This window comes from Carcharhinus amblyrhynchos, chromosome 6, assembly GCF_965287045.1.
Source record: "Carcharhinus amblyrhynchos chromosome 6, sCarAmb.v2.hapA, whole genome shotgun sequence".
In the NCBI taxonomy this organism is placed as follows: domain Eukaryota; kingdom Metazoa; phylum Chordata; class Chondrichthyes; order Carcharhiniformes; family Carcharhinidae; genus Carcharhinus; species Carcharhinus amblyrhynchos.
Window position 1 is genome coordinate 70,027,265 of NC_137329.1, and position 14,635 is coordinate 70,041,899.

General features: G+C 41.7%; 1 protein-coding gene across 6 annotated transcripts in view; it reads right to left on the reverse strand.

The window, feature by feature from the left end:
* cnot4b (CCR4-NOT transcription complex, subunit 4b) overlaps positions 1-14,635 on the reverse strand; it is a 162,246-nt gene that overhangs the window by 94,476 nt on the left and 53,135 nt on the right. For all 6 annotated transcript variants that reach the window (XM_080190617.1, XM_080190614.1, XM_080190615.1 and 3 more), the window contains exons 2-3: positions 4,174-4,414; positions 1,336-1,533 (exon numbers count right to left, since the gene is read on the reverse strand). In XM_080190617.1, coding sequence (XP_080046743.1) covers positions 1,336-1,533; positions 4,174-4,347 — 372 coding nt within the window. In that variant the 5' untranslated portion in view covers positions 4,348-4,414. The remainder of the gene's footprint in view (positions 1-1,335; positions 1,534-4,173; positions 4,415-14,635) is intronic.

The window sequence follows — 14,635 nt, forward strand, 5'->3', positions numbered from 1 at the left end:
GGGAGTTGGAGTTTCTTTTAAAAAGCAGTCTCCACAATCGTTAAGAGTGACATGGGATTTTTGGTTGTGTTTTGTCAATGCTAAATCCCTTTTCTGTACGTTAATTCTTTAGCTGTTGACGAATCAATATTTAGTCCATGTTGATTTGTATTTGTTACAGTACAAATCTTAAAGCATAAAATCTTGTCATATGATGCTACATTGGAAAACACATTTTTTTATATACAAGTTACTTGGAATTGATGTCAGCCAAATGTTACAAGTACAGCAATAATTCTGACATGCATCCTGACACCAGTTAGAAGGGTGACATCATTTAAAGTCAAGATTGTGACTTTTACAAATCAATTTCTGACAGTAAATTGAAGTCCTTTCAAAAAGGATGATTAAAATTGGTAAATAGCAGCTTGGAGCAACAAATGTTGGGTCTTAAAAACCTGACGTGTGCAAAACAGACAAGCATGACATTTATTCCACTCTGCAGAGACAAGTTTACATTGTGTTTAAGCCCTTCTGCACTGCTTCACTTCACAATGAGCATTGATGCAATTCAGAAAAGCGTATTTCCAGAATGGTGTTGCAGTGTCGTAGTTCTTTAAAACAAATAATTTTTGAAAAGGGGCACAAACAAGTTATGGATCAGTCTGCTCCAGAGAACCCTGCCCTCGCCAAAAGGTTTAAATGCTTGTGTTGAATGACTTACTGGCTAGAATTAACTTGCTGCATATGGGCAGTCAGAAAATTTGACAAAATAGATAGAGGATGGAGAAAGCTAAAGTTAAAAGTGGAACACAAAATGCCATTACAAATATTTCCTAAAAAAACACACTCCCATCACACATCCCCTTGGAATGCATGACATTACAAGTAAACATATTACAGGATACTTTACTGTTGCTAGTATTTGGAGGTGCCTGGTGAGGATGCCAAGAAAGCACTCAGCTCTGGATCAGCATTTGGGCAAGGAGGTCACGGACCCCAAGTCCCAGAGCACAATCTCGGACGACACCCTTTAGTAGAGTCTTGTTGTAGAGCCAAGTTGATGATGGTGCTGTCTTTTGGTTGGCATATTAAACCTAAGGCCTCCTTCTACCCTCAGGCAAATGCAAAAGATTAGGTAGTAGACAAAACAGAGAAAGTAGTTCTCCAGTGTCATGTCCAAAATTTATTCTCCAACCAACACCTCACAAATTATTATCACATTGTTAATTGGTTCCTCTATTTGCTACAATAGGGAATAAACTTCAACATTACTTGCTGGAATGCAAAGCACTTTGGTTTCCTTTGAAAAGTCATAAATGGTACAATGGAAATCCCTGACTTTCTTTTGCTCACCTCTGGATCTGCTAGCCGCTGTGACAGACCAACCACAAAGACTAGATTCTTTTGTACAACGCGTACACTGGCCAGATGCTTGCGGTTCTCTGAGATTTTCTGTTTTCGCTCATTCTGCTTTTGTTTCTTTTCATTTTTTATTCTCTGTAGCTCTTCTTGAGAAAGTGGTTTGTAAACTGCAGGGTCTTCTGGGTAGGGCTGGACAGAAAAATAATACAAGATTTTGGATGAAAAAGAAGAAATATTTTGATTATCACACAAAATTCTACCTGTTTCTATGAACGACAGATTCAATTTCAGCAATTTAATGCCACAAAGAAAAGCAGGCAGTGAAGGTTGATTTATCAAATGTTATTTAGTGGATGCAAATTTCAATTTGAGCCTTCTGTAGTTGTTTAGAGTGCAATCTTTTATAACAAAATTTAACATCAGCACTGGTCCATGCCCATTTATTCAACAATATAAATGTAAAGCACAAGTGGAATAACTAGATTACCCCACCCTTTACAGTGGGCAACCAGCCAGATTAGACAAACTTTTGGGACAAGACCAGTTTACAACCATTTCACCAGTATACAAATGGGAAAGTCACTGAATCCCTGCAATGCAGGAAGAAGCCTTTTAGCCCATCGAATCTGCACCAATTCTCTGAAAGAGCATCTTACCCAGGCTCACCCTACTCCCAATGCTTTCACCACTCAAATCTCTCAAACCTAATATCTTTGGATACTAGGGACAGTACAACACAGCCAATCCAGCTAGTCTGCACATCTTTGGACTGTGGGAGGAAACTGGAGCACCTGGAGGAAACCCACACAACACAAACACAGTAGGTGCAAAATCCATAGTCACCCAAGACTGGAAATGATCCTGGGTTCCTGGCGCTGTGAGGCAGCAGTGCTGACCACTGTCACCTCAAACTTTTTTCAGCAAACTTTGGATAATATTGGAAAGACAAATATAACCATGATTTTTTTTTTGTAATTCACATTAGGTGCTGGTGCAGATAAAAAGATGGCGAAGGTGATGTAGTAATTAGCCTAGAGAGAATTGCTAACTACTTGCAATTAATGAATTGTTAATTTTCTACCGTCTAATTTGTAGGAATGAAAAGACTGCCAGTACCACTTATTTGGGAGTCAGGTCAAAATCTACATCAATGGACTCCAGAATGCCCATTGCAAGAGTTTCATTATCTGGATTGAACAATTGTTCATAGCAAAATCATTTTCTCGGTTTTCAACATGACTTCTTCTGGGTTGGGCAGTCAACATAAAATGCACAAATAGAACATAGAACAATACAGCACAGTAGAGGCCCTTTGGCCCTCGATGTTGTGCCGAGCTATGTCTGAACCCAAGATCAAGCTGTACCACTCCCTATCATTCTGATGTGCTTCATGTGCCCATCCAATAACCACTTGAAAGTTCCTAAAGTGTCCAACTCCATTATCACAACAGGCAGTACATTCCACACCCCAACCACTCTGAGTAAAGAATCTACATCAGACATCCCTCCCATATCTCCCACTATAAATCTATAGTTATGCCCCCTAGTAACAGCTATATCCACCCGAGGAAATAGTCTCTGCACATCGACTTGATCATCATCTTATAAACCTCGATTAAGTCACCTCTCATCCTCCTCTGCTCTAAACAGAAAAGGCCCAGTTCCCTCAATCTTTCCTCATAACCCCGAAGTGCCTACTGGATTTATTATTCACTGCGCCAGGGAACAATTAGACTCTCTGGCTCATTTTGCCACTTCATACCCATAGGAGATACAAAGCTCAACAACAAGTCTGCCATTAGCCGTAAGGATAGCATTCAGCTCTCTCATACTTGGCGATAATGTTTTTGTTAAAACATAAAGGTTGGCTAATGTATGTGTGAAAGTTACTCGCTGCCATTCTTATTCAGCAGATGGCCTGATTAAAATGGGATAAACACGGTGCATGCAACAATGCCCACGGCAAAAGGAAAAATAAGGTTTGCGATAGACTCAGAATAGGTCACGTTTTTGCTTGATGCATTATCGCACAAAAAAGTTTAAATTGTCTGTTTCTAATCATACTTAATTTTATTTGCTTTGTGGGTAGATAACAGTCCCTATTAAAAAAAGTCAAATTTTGATAAAATGATCATTGATTTTTCATTTGGCTCAGTAACATGGTGGGGCCCATCAAAAGACTGTTGACTTGATGGATTTGCTTCCCCCCCCCCGCACCCCCCCCCCCCCCATGCATTAAGATGCGGCTGTTGTTGCTCAGACTGGTATTTACTGTCTGTCCCCAGCTCACTGGTACTATGACTGAATGGCTTTAAGGGTGCAGTTAAACATCAGCCACATTGGGGACAGAATTGGTTAGACCAGGTAGGAGAGCAGGCCTCCTTACTGAAAAGGAATCCAGCTTCATCTTTTTGCAACAATCCAACTGCTTCAAGGAGTTTATTTTTACCAATACAAGCCTTTTATTTCATATTTTTGAAAACTGAATTAAATTCTTCAACTACATAAGCAACTGAACTCACATTCTTGAGATTTTTAGTCCAGATTGGAGTCATAAGTCCCGCTATATCATGAGTTAATTACAGCACACTGAATTAATCAAGTATTAATTCATACCATCACAAAGAATTTGAAAAAGTTTGTAAGCGGGTCCAGGACCATCCTTGGTATAACAAATCAGTTGCATCCCCAGCAATCAGTTTATTTCAATTGCAACTTTCTCCTGCTAATCTAATGTTGTTTCCTTTCATATGAAAATATGCAAATACAGAAAGTGTTACTGACTGCATCAGAAACAGATGACAGTTATGGCTTGTGTAAACAACTTACTTTTCTGCAGGCTGGACAGAGACCATTCTCATCTGTGCGTATACGGTGCCAACAGAAACGACATATCTGATAGCCACAGGTGCAGGGAAAGAAGTTGATATCATCTATCTCAAGGGGCTCCATACAGAGTGGGCATTCGACAGGGTCTTCTTTTGTGTCAGGGCTGCGAGACATCTTCAGTGTTTACAGGATGTTCAACTTCTCACCAATGAAACTGTGCAGATCAGAGTATGTTTCTGGCCTGAGAAATAATAGAAAGAATTAAGTCACGAAAAAGGAGCAGGTAGGGAGCAAGTCCACACAGTTACCTGTACTGAAATATCTATTAAATGGCATAAGTTACCATGGCTTGCTTTGTTCAAGCCAGAAAACAATATAATCAAGGAAGTCAAAACAAGGACCAATTGAAAACATTTACTGAAGAGGCAGCACAACAACTGTCAGTTTGTGACTCTCAGGCTACCAATGAAGGTAGAGCTGCAACTTATCACTAACTTCAGCATAGATTCCAAACGTGTGGCAAGGCAATTTATCTGGGGTGAATTCCATGATTTCTTTACATAGATGTGTTATTTGCTTACTCAGTATTGTGATTTCGCTCCAAAGACCAACAGCAATACATCACTTGTTATCGGGAAAGTCCCACTTAAATCAAATTGCTGCTTGCACAATCCAGCAAGCCAGATTGCACCCATTACAACCACAGCCAAGGAGAGATCTGCACCCATAAGCACTTCCTCCAAAGTTGGCGCAAGATTTTCCCAGACACAATCCCAGCTGGACTGAATGAAAGTGCAACGGTATTGTTGGATGCCTCTCAGTTCAAGCAAACATTTTCATACATGACAACATTTCACCTTTAAGTGCCGAGTGACAACACTGCGTACGCAATACACCATCATCTTTCATAAATTTATTTTAATGGCGGATAGGAGTGGTTGAATGCAAGAGAGAATTATTTCACATTTCTACAGACTGTGACCTCAACTTTAGGCAACTTTAAGATAGAAAGAGAGCACTATGGAATTGAATGATTTTATGTTGCTTATGAAATACGCTCCATTTCTTAGCATAGGTGGAGTAAACAAGGTAATTAATGTCTGATTACTAATACTGCCGTGTGAACAGGAAAAGGGATTGCTATTTTCACTCTAGGTTTGATTAAATTCCAATTAGAATGCAATAATTCCATCATCTTTTGTGGGTCACCCAAAATTGGAATCCAAACACAGCTTGTTTCTAGGTTCCTTCCAACTGTTACTGGAGTTCCCAAACCACCGCATAAACTGAGTATTCTCTGTCAAAAATATTCACCAAGACATTTTCAGAATATTGAGCTCCCCATTAACTTAAAGTGATCAACACCAACTCAAGAATTCAACTCCTGTTTGCATTTGGCAAAAGGAACCAATAACGAAGGCAAATTTAAATTGCTATTTCACATCAAGCACAGAGGATGCAACTTGATTTTAATTAAACGCAACTGATCAGACTTCTGAACTAGAGTTTTTGCAAAGTTGGTGTTGTAAAATTATAAAACTAAAAATACGAGGAAAAAAAGCACTGCATGGTCCCTTTAGAAGGTAGTGTTTTTTCTGTGCTTCCAAAGTTTAAAAAAAAGTAGGTGCATTGTATTGAAGACCAAACAGCAGGGTTACCTTGGTAACAGACTTCAAGCATTTGAATTCTGTCCCGTTTAAATTAGGCACTGAGCTACCAGCAATCTATTAAACTTGAAATTGATGTTTTGGTAACCTGAGAGCCAATCAATCATATTCTGAAGGGATGTGGATATGTCATCACAGGTATAAAGAGATGGTGGGGGTTGGGGGGGGGGGGGCGGTTGGGGGCAGTGAGACAAACCGGAAGAGCACCTGTCACTGCTCACAGCTCGAGAGAGAGAATTGCTGGCTCTCAAAGCTGCACACATGACTTAAAAGAAAGCCTCATCTCAACAGTAAAGACAGAGGTTGCAGACAGAAGAAATCAAGACCAAAAAATTCCAGAAGTCAAACCTGGTTGTGATTTAGAGAGTGACTAAAAATTCTATTTTTGTTTTGAAAACTGGGAATTGTATTCAACTAAACAGCATTCCATTAGAATCATGTTTTATTCAGATCACAGAACCCTACAGTGCAGAAAGAGGCCCATCGACCCATCAAGTCTACACCGAACACAATCCTACCCAGGCCCTACCCCCATATCCCTACATATTATACCCACTAATCCCTCTTACCTCCGCTACCCTGAACAAAGGGGCAAATTCTTTGCACGGCCAATCAACCTAACCCGCACATCTTTGGACTGTGGGAGGAAACCGGAGCACCTGGAGGAAACCCACAGACACAAGGAGAATGTGCAAACTCCACACAGACAGTGACCCGAGCCAGGAATCGAACCCAGGGCCCTGGAGCTGTGAAGCAGCAGTGCTAACCACTGTGCTGCCCGTAATGCCGCCCATCAGTTTGTTAATAGTTTAGCTAACCTGTTCACTATTAGTTTGAGACAGTGTTATTTGTTGATTTTACAAAGTGTCTCAGGTAGTTATTTTTATTTAACCATTAAAAGTTGAAGAGCAGTTTGTATGACTTCTCACACACTTAACAGATGAGGTGAGATACTCCCCTTTGAGTGGTTAGCTGTTAATTCTTAGTGAGGGGTTCAACCTCTGCTTCACAACAAGTTCAACATAGAAACTAGATTCTATCATTGTGCACAATGTCAGAATGGCTTTAACTTGCAGCAAACGTGAAGTATACAAGTTGTATTATGTCCTCAAGGTGTCTAAAAGTACATCACAACCAATACCTTCTCCTCTGAAGTGCAGTCAGATGCATTTGCCAAATGCTCACAGCAAGGAGCCAAAATAGCAATGAGATAAATAGTCAGTTAAAACGCTTACCATACTACTGGGCGAGGGGGTGAATGTTGGTGTTACATTGCAATAGTGAATACACTTCAAAAGTAATTCATTGAAAGCAATGTTTGATACACGCTGAAGATGTGGAAGGTGCTACATGAATGCAAGTTCATTCTTTGATCGGGGCACTTGAACTCACCATATTTTTGTCCAGAAAATATCATAAGATCATACACACCAACAGGATGGACCTGAGGAAATGTGTCATCTGGAAGAGGCCTACATCATCAATACAACACACCTTCAGAAATGTAATAAATATCAGCCAATAGGAACTTGGAAGGGTTATCTGACATGCTCCAGAACCATGTGCACTACCAAATGAGCCCAGGAATAGAACTGTTTACAAAAATCTGCTGGGCACCAGGTGGGTCAACTAATGGCAAGTAAAGATTCTCTTCCATGCTGCAACATTCCAAAGCATCAACACCTTTTGGGGTACCAAACCATGTAATTAATCACAGCTACCAAGGAACGATTCTCAATCTGACCCAAGACAGGAAGCATTACCCACTCATATGGCTTTGAATAGCATTACTGTAGAGAATGACCTTATGAACTAATGGTCATTTGATATTGTTTCCAGACAGAATGAGGGGCTTGATTTTGATTCACTCCCGTTTGGGGGAGTGAGAGTAATTCTAGGTAGTACATCTTAAGAAGGCTTTATTAGCTTTGAGAAATGTAGATTTACCAGAATGATACATCCTGGGTGTCAGGAAAGTCTGAGTAGTGATTACACAAATGCATTTTCTGGAATTTAGGAGAGTTGGCAGTTTGATCAACTTTTCAGGATTTTAAGTAGTTGATAAGAGGCAACTATTTCTGTTGCTTGAAGAGTCTACAATGTTGGTAAAATTTTTAAGGTAAACTTCAGAGGTCAAATCAAGGTAGACTTCCACACACAAAATGTGGCAGAATTTTGGAACTCTCATCTGTTAATGGCAATTGATGCTAGATCAATGGTTAGGTTTAAAGCAGATTGAGAGATTGTTAACTCGAACTATGAAGAGGAAGGGGGGGGGGGGGGGGGGGGGAGATTCATGGAACAGGCTCCAAGAGCTGAACTGCCTACCCTTCTTCCTGGAATGTTAAAATAATGGTTTATCATCATGAACAGGTGGCCACGAGGAACCAAGTCTCACAACTCCTTGATTAGCAGCCAAGAATAAGACCTGACCTGTCAACCAGGGTTGCTTCTATCCTGCAAAACAATGCACGAAACCAACCCCATCAAACCTGTTCTTCGTATGCAGCAAACTGCCACAGGAAAGGCACTCAAGCCCCATCATACGTGCAGTCAAGGATTCATCATGTGTCACCTCTGGCAAATAAGCAAGCAAATTCAATGAATTCCAGGCCAAACTGTCATGGATTAGACTCAAATAGGCAACTTTTGAATATTCAACATGAAGGAATTTGAGAATCAGATAAATGGAGATGCCTGTACGGCATGTTTTAAAGAGAAAAAACAAGAGGCTGCATTTGTGCTAAATTTGTACTAAAAATCAGGAAGGCCGTTTCGTCACAGACGCTGCTGCGGAAGTTGTGCTACACAATATGCCAACTGGAAGATTTTTTCAATCTACACAATGATGTCTACTTGATTGCTTCCTTCAGATTGGAGGCCTTAACTTTCACCTGCCTCACATACTTATAGATGTGGCCAGGAGAATTCAAGGGACCATGACTGACCAATGCTATGGCCTGTTTTTTCCCTTGAATGATATTGGGTACTGTGTTGTGATGCAGGGATTGTTCATTTTTTTAAAGAAGGAGATATGGTGATTTTAGTGCAACTTGCAGAACAAGAACAGAAACTGGTTCACATTCCATTCCAATTCACCCTTGAGTCACTGCATCTTGTAAAAAGCAGCCACCAAGCAATATTTTAGTCGTTTAACAAATGGAGACTAGTGTCAGCGGCTTAACATTCCAGCTACACAGTAAACTGGCCGCTTTTAATTGCGCCTGAAGCTGCTCAAAATCTGAAATCAAAACAGGGACTACCAAAAATTTAAAAAAAATAGAAAACGCAGTGGGGTGGAGGGGAAGGGATGGGTTAAAGAGATGGGAATCAACTAACTTGCCTCCCCTCTTGACAGACATCAGTAGACGTGTGGCATATTTATATGATAGCTGACCTCATCTTCCTGCTAAGATTTCAGTTTCAGATTAGCAGTGAACTGTTGAGATGTGTGTGTTTGTACACAAGCAGTCTTAAATTTTGCTATCCACAGCCAAGTGACTTGGACAAAACTGTTAAGTGTCCTTTGCCCAGCAAACCCCTCAAAAATTCATCACAGAATTTTGCCAGTTAGATAAAACGGAGTTCAGGTGGTTTAATAGTGAATAACATGCAAAAATGTGTCAAAGGTATTTGTTGCAACAAATTGTGTGCATTCACTGATTCCTTTTGTATTTAAATTACAGACAGAGGAACCGAAAATAGTTTAATTGCATTGAATAGTCACATGAATGAATGCCTGGATTTCATTGGACAATCTTTGTTCTTCTCGAGTCATGGGTGCAGAGACTTAGTTATCCTCTCACCCAGCCTTCAATGGATGACTCTTGCTGGGAATGGAGCAAGGACTCCACGGAGGAGAACACGAATAGTTTGCCGGATCTTAAAGATAGAAGGATGGTAGGACTTGAGGGCCTGAATGCGATTACTGTCACTAGGGAGGTAGTGCTCAATAGACTAATGGGACTGAAGGTGGACAAGTCCCCAGGACCGGATGGAATGCATCCCAGGATTCTGAAAGAAATGGCAGAGGTGATAGTGGATGCCTTAGTAATGATTTACCAAAATTCACTGGATTCCAGGGAAGTGCCAGAAGATTGGAAAATGGCTAATGTTACGCCGCTGTTTAAAAAAGGTAGCAGACAAAAGGCAGGGAATTATAGGCCTGTTAGTTTAACGTCTGTAGTTGGAAAAATGCTCGAATCCGTCAAAGAAGAAATAGTGAGGCACCTGGAAAAGAATGGTTTGACAGAGCAGACGCAGCACGGATTCTTTAAGGGGAAGTCGTGTTTGACGAATTTATTGGATTTCTATGAGGATGTGACAAGTGTGGTAGATGGGGGGAGCCGGTGGATGTGGCCTTTTTAGATTTTCAAAAGGCGTTTGATAAGGTGCCTCATAAAAGGCTGCTGCAGAAGGTTAGGGTGCATGGAGTTGGGGGTAAGGTGTTAGCGTGGATAGAGGATTGGTTGTCTAATAGGAAGCAGAGAGTTGGTATCAATGGGTGCTATTCTGATTGGCAGTTGGTGACTAGTGGAATGCCGCAGGGATCGGTGCTGGGGCCTCAGCTATTTACCATTTATATCGAAGATCTGGAGGAGGGGGCAGAGTGTAGGGTGACGAAATTTGCTGATGACACGAAGATGAGTGGAAAAGCAAATTGCGTGGAGGGTGTGGAAAGTCTGCAGAGGGATCTGGATAGGCTGAGCGAGTGGGCGAGGACCTGGCAGATGGGAGTATAATGTTAGCAAGTGTGAGGTTATCCACTTTGGCAGAAATAATAGGAGGGATCACTATTTAAAGGGCGAAAAGCTGCAGCATGCTACGGTGCAGAGGGACCTGGGGGTCCTTGTGCATGAGTCGCAAAAACCCAGTCTGCAGGTGCAGCAGGTGATCAAGAAAGCAAATGGAATGCTGGCCTTTATAGTGAGGGGGATGGAATATAAAAGTAGTGAGGTCTTGCTGCAACTGCACAGGGTACTGGTGAGGCTGCAGCTGGAGTACTGTGTGCAGTTTTGGTTGCCGCACTTGCGCAAGGATATTTTGGCCTTGGAGGAAGTGCAGAGGAGGTTCACTAGGCTGATACCTGAGATGAGGGGGGTTGGACTATGAAGAGAGACTAAATAGACTGGGTCTGTACTTGTTGGAGTTTTGAAGGCTGAGGGGGGATCTTATAGAGACATATAAGATAATGAAAGGGATGGATAGGGTCAAGGTAGAGATTCTTCCCGCTTAGAAAGGTTAGCAGGACTAGAGGGCACAGCCTCAAGATAAGGAGGGGCAGTTTAGGTCAGAGTTGAGGAGGAATTTCTTCACTTAAAGGGTGGTGAATCTCTGGAATTCTCTGCCCGTTGAAGTGGTGGAGGCTACCTCGCTGAATGTATTTAAGTCACAGGTAGATAGGTTTCTGACAGACAGGGGAATTAAGGGTTATGGGGAGAAAGCAAGAAAGTGGAACTGATCCACTTCAGATCAGCCATGATGTTATTGAATGGCGGGGCAAGCTCTAAAGGGCTAGATGGCCTACTCCTGCTCCTATTTCTTATGTTATATACTTATGAATTTCCACAAGCAGCATTACCAATACTCGAGTCAAGCTATTAGCAGTGACAATCTGACTGGGGAGTTTATCACAGCTGATGTGGGATCCTGCAGAAACCATATGATCTCTTCTACCCACCCTAAGCTCAGGTGAGACAGCCAATGACAACGCTTCAACTATCACTATAGTGGAGATTAGTCAGCAGAGCAGAGTAGGAAGCAAGAACCTCCTGCTCAGTGTGACTGAAAGCTGGTAATGTTCTAACATTTACCACAACTGGGAGATAAAGATATTTTTCTATGAGCTGAGCTTGACTGGAATACTGTGAACATCATCTCTGGACATTTCCTTAAAAAGGAGCAAGAGGCAGCCATTTGGCCTCTCTTGCCATTCAACAAGACCATGATTGAACTGATTGTAGCCTTAACTCCACTCCCTGCAGCCACCGCCCCCACCCGCACCCCTCTGCCCCACATAACCTTCAACTCTGTTGTCAATCTAAAACCTACAGCTCAAGTTTTGACGGAACTCAAATTGGTTTGGTTAAGAAAGCAGACAACTCTTCCTCCACTTTGATTCAGCTAGACTTTATTAACAGGTCTCAGTGGACGATGTACACCTGGATCTTGCCCAACCTTAGTCAGGAAGGCATGAGAAATTTGGCACAAGTAAATGAGTATGGAGTGACAAGAGGAAGTTATGGCCCATTATCGGTCACTAAGGAATACACCTTCTCAGCATTTACCACCAAGTCCCCTCAGAATCTGTGCTTCAATTAGATCACACCTTATTCTTCTAAACTCGCAAAGAGTATGGGTCCAACCTGCTCAACCTTTCCTCTCAAGGAAACTCCTTCATCCCCGAATTCAGTTCAGTGAACCTTCTTTGAAGTAACTCCAATGCAAATACATCTCTCCTGAAATAGAGACCAATATGCCAGGTGTGTAACATCAATGCTCTGTGCTGCTGTTTAATAAGACTTTGCCACTTTTATAACGTATTCCCCTTGCAATGAAACCAGTTCAGCAGTGCCAACCTCAGTTCCTTTGACTTTGTGATCCGAGAGGGGAATTGTACACATCTTCCATTGAACCTCTAATTCAAGACAGATAAAAGCACGAAAATCCAAAGACCTTGACGTTCATCTCAAAAACTGGTACCAAGTGGACAAGTATTGGATGTGACCAAGACCAGAGAATTTGCTCGACTTGAAGAACACTTTGTCAATACATTGCAATTTATTTTTTAGTGCCACCTCAAGAAGAACTAACCTAAATTTTGTGATCAAGTCCCGTGCTTGCATTAAATCCAGAGTCCTATATCCCACAGATGCCGAACATTTGGATCAAAACCTCAAGTATACAATCGCTCTCGATTTACCCTACCAGAAAAGGTGGGGATAACAGGCCGTAACTTCCTCTGACTGGCAATTGCTGCACTGTACCCACTTAGTTGTGCCAAATTTATCTCATACCTGTCACACCTGGCCTTCCTGACAAAGGCTGGGCAAAATCCTGGCACAGCAGCCTCCACTGAGGCCCAGTGTCAAAGTCTAGCAGAATCCAAGTGGAGGAGGACACATCCATTTTTAAAAAAAATTATACTAGCTGTCACAAAGAGGTAAACTAAGTAAGTTTAAAGGTCCAGCTGAAACAGACAGGTCAGTGAAGGTAAACCTAAGGTAAGAATAGGTTTTGAGTTTGGGAAGGGGTGTCGAGTCACAAGATTGGGAGTCCCGTGCAAAGATTACTCTTTAAAATAAATACTCAGGCCTTAAAAGTTTTAATTCTTTTAACTTTTTTGGAGTAACTATTAGTGTAACCCTTGTAGAACCATCTGAAGTTAACAATTTAAATCACTTTTCTGGATGGCTCTCAGTGCTGCACAATTGCCCAAAGTTAGCACGCCTCAGCAATTGCCATGCAAACTGCTACCTGGGAACTTCCGAAAGGAATCCCCAGCATTTCTTTGTACTATGTCCAAATCTGTTGCTATGGAGCCTTAAAAAGATTATAGCACAGGAACAGGCCCTTTGGCCCTCCAAGCCTGCACCGACCATGCTGCCCGACTTAAAATCCCCTATCCCCATATCCCTCTATTCTCATCCGATTTATATTTGTCAAGACGCCCCTTAAAAGTCACTACCGTATCTGCTTCCACTATCTCCTCTGACAATGAGATCCAGGCATCCATTACTCTGTACAACACCTGCCTCGTACAACTCCTTTAAACCTTGCCCCTCACACCCAAAACCTGTGCCCCCTTGCAATTGACTCTTCACCTCTGGGAAAAAGCTTCTGACTATCCACTCTGTCCATGCCCCTCAATCTTGTGGGCCTTTATCAGGTCACCCCTTAACCTCTGTCATTCCAATGAGAACAAACCAAGTTTTTCCCAACCTCTCCTCATAGCTAAAGCCCTCCATATCAGGCAACATCCTGGTAAATCTTTTCTGTATCCTCTCCAAAGCCTCCACATCCTTCTGTTAGTGTGGCGACCAGAATTGAACGTTATATTCCAACCGTGGCCTAAGGTTCTATAAAGCTGCAACATGACATGCCCATTTTTAAACTCAATGCCCCAGTCGATGAAGGCAAGCATGCCGTATGCCTTCTCGACTACCTTCTCCACCTGCATTGCTACTTTGTGACCTGTGTACCTGTACACCCAGATCCCTTTGCCTATCGATACTCTTGAGGGTTCTACCATTTATTCTGCCACTATCTTATCAGGCCTTCCAAAATGCAAAAGTTGTTCATCTTTTTGGCTATCAACAATTAACTCAAAACTTAATGGATGGATTTCAGCAAAACCAGCTAAAGGTATGGGCCAAGGAAGAACTCAAGTTTTTAGTTTAAAGTTAGGTTTGAATCAAGATTGTGGAATTTTCTTTTAGATGGTCCATTAACTTTGGAGATAAGGCAAACTGTCTCTTTTCCAAAATAAATGACTGGGTTGTTTCAGCTGCTGTGCTGGAATTTGTCATCACTATAACAATGTGTGTAGAATTTTCATAGCAGTTCGTTGCACGTGGACTGCTCTGAAGTCTCCTTAGTGAGCTGGAAGCTCTTAAAAAGATTTATCTTCCTCTCAGAGCATCAGCAGATAGGGAAGCATCTCATTAAGAAAAGTTGTGTAATTGTAATATCAACAGGGCATGGTGGAGTTAGATAGTTTGCGTGCCCTCTTCACTTGTTGCATGTTACACAATCAAATTTCAGATAGAGGCTTTTCTAACCCTGCCCAACAAAAG